Source organism: Anarrhichthys ocellatus, unplaced genomic scaffold (genome assembly GCF_004355925.1).
Source record: "Anarrhichthys ocellatus isolate YVR2014 unplaced genomic scaffold, GSC_Weel_1.0 scaffold6945, whole genome shotgun sequence".
NCBI lineage: Eukaryota > Metazoa > Chordata > Actinopteri > Perciformes > Anarhichadidae > Anarrhichthys > Anarrhichthys ocellatus.
The window spans coordinates 1-2,571 of record NW_022286919.1 but is presented as its reverse complement, the minus strand read 5'-3'; the positions used below and the strand labels follow the sequence as shown (position 1 = coordinate 2,571).

Here is a 2,571-nt window from a genome sequence, read left to right as displayed (position 1 = left end):
ATGAAGACATCCCACAGCAGTCGAGATCTTTCCATGAAGACATCCCACAGCAGTCGAGATCTTTCCATGAAGACATCCCATAGCAGTCGAGATCTTTCCATGAAGACATCCCATAGCAGTCGAGATGTTTCAATGAAGACGAACAGACCTTTCAGCTTCAGCTTGCTCTGGAACTCCCGGTCGATCTCCTCCTTGTTGAACTGAGCGTTGGCTGTCTCAAAGTCAAAGTCCTTCTCAAACTTCATTGGTCCATCTCTCCGGACGTTGAAGCGCCCTCGGCCGCGGTGACCGCCCCCTCGACCGCGCCTGTTAGCCGGAGCTCCAGCAGCCACTGAGCAAACAGGAAGAAGAAGAAGAAAACGTTAAGCGGTTCCTCCGCCTTCAGACGGTCCGGGACCTTCTGGACGTCTTTTAGTCTCCCAGAACAACATAAACAAACCTGTCTCCTACCTTTTTAAAAGGGGGCAGGACCTCTGGAACATAAACGTTAGCCAATCACACAGCTCTATTTTGGACCCGCCTCCTGAGTCACAGGGATGTTTTTTACCACAAAGATCTGCTTGATGTCTTCAGGTTTAAAACATCCCCTGTGAGCTCAGCAGTGAGTCCACATGAGGGTTTTGTAGGGTACTGGTCTGAGGAGGTCTGGGTCTCACCTGGGTGGCTGAAGACCGAGTGGTTGAGTCCTGTAGGGGGGTTCCTGTCTACAGCAGTGAGGTGGGAGGAGGAGACGGTTCTGGGAGCAGACCAGCTTTGGTTACTGCTGCGCCCCCCCCCTCTGATGGTCTCAGCCCTCCTCGGGTCCACGCCGTCCTGGTGCTGGACCTTCAGGCCGGCGGTGGTAGGGGCCGTACGAGCGTGGGGGGGGCTTCTGCGTCCCAGACCAGGGGCCGGAGTGGCGGCGGTCGGAGCCAATGGGGCGCTCTGGATCACCTGGTTCACCTGGTCCAGGATGGGGCTCTTCCTCAGAGGGTCCAGACTGGGGCTGCTACGTCCTGGGGGGGGGGGGGGTGATGATGAAGATACATTTAATGTACCACAACATGTCACAATGACAAAATCGAACTGCTTTAAGATTTTACACCAAAGTCTGTAGGTTTAAAACTCTGAACCCTCCAAACCCACCAGTGGGATTGAGAAGCATCTTTTCTTTAAACAATCACCAAAACACCATTTATCACAACTAGAATCTGTGAAGATCTTCATTATTGTCAGGGTTTCATCTTTCAGACGGTCCTTGAACACATCATGTGTGATGATACACGCTTCCAACAGAAAAAGAAGCCAAAACTAAGCTTTAAATTGTGATATTTCATCAAGAACATTTTATTCGATATGTTCTCATTGAAAATAAACCATTTCCTTTAACCAGATTGTGTAAAAACATTAAAGTGTGAGCTCCTCAGTGAAACTATGAAGTCATGATTGATTCATCTGAGACCAACAGTCATGTGACAACAAATCAGAGACACTTTGACTCTGATAGCTGGAGGCTGATCTGGACCCCGGCGGTCGGTCCCGTACGGAGGACCACGGCGGTCGGTCCTGTATGGAGGAGCAGCAGCTACATTATTGTAGCTCCTCCCTCCTGTGTTGTTATTTAAACTACTAGCGGAAATGAATATTTCAACAATAACCTCTGTTGGTTTCTCCTCCAAACATCTTCTGGAAGCTCAGACACACAACTTTAATACTTATATGAAGGAAATAAATGGAGTCTAAAGCATCAACACAACTCTAATACCCATGATGCATTGCTCCTGTACAGGTAGGAGGAGGAACAGGAAGTCCTTAAAGCCACAGACGGACCCTGAACCCTCAGATCTAAAGCTCAGCTGTAACACCAGAGAAGAACTCACCAACACCAACGGGTCCAAACTGGGGAGACACCAGCGGGCTGGTGCTGAACTGGTTGTAGTTGGGAACCGGAGGCCGGTTGAAGAGGCCGTAGGAGCCGGCGGACTGGAAGGGGGTCGGGGGGGCGGTGGAGGACGAGCAGCTGGAGCTCATGGAGGACTGAGGAGGAGACAGTTAAGAGTCACACTGAGAACATCTGGGACTGAACACTCAGTCAAGGTCCAGGTGTGTGTGGTTTACCTGGACGATGGCCGGGTCCTGAGGAAGAGAACAGGTGGGTTTGGGCGGCTCACAGACGGTCAGGTCCTTGATGTCGCTGCCTCTGAAGATGATGTATTCAAAGGTGTCGTCTCGAGGGGGGATGGGCCGGTCGGTGGGCCGGTCCTCTGTACCGAAGGAGCGCACTGAGGAGGACACGTGTGTATATATATAAAAACATACATACATACATGTATATATATAAAAACATACACACATATATACATACATACATATATACACACATATATACATACATACACACATATATACATACACACATATATACATACATATATACATACACACATACATATATACATACACACATACATATATACACACATACATACACGCATATACATATACGTATATGTATATATACGTATATATACGTATATATACACATATACATATATACATATATATATACACATATACATATATACATATATA

General features: G+C 47.9%; 1 protein-coding gene across 1 annotated transcript; it reads right to left on the bottom strand.

Annotated features, from left to right (window-relative positions):
* Positions 1–15: 15 nt before the first annotated feature.
* On the bottom strand, positions 16–2,337 carry LOC116380368 (protein LSM14 homolog A-like; the record flags this gene model as incomplete). The annotated part of the gene is made up of 4 exons (XM_031842294.1): positions 2,098–2,337; positions 1,860–2,016; positions 657–995; positions 16–331 (listed from the first exon to the last, which is right to left on the bottom strand). Coding segments are annotated over exons 1-4 (1,049 nt in total), but the record flags the coding sequence as incomplete, so codon positions are not given.
* Between the last annotated feature and the right edge of the window lie 234 nt (positions 2,338–2,571).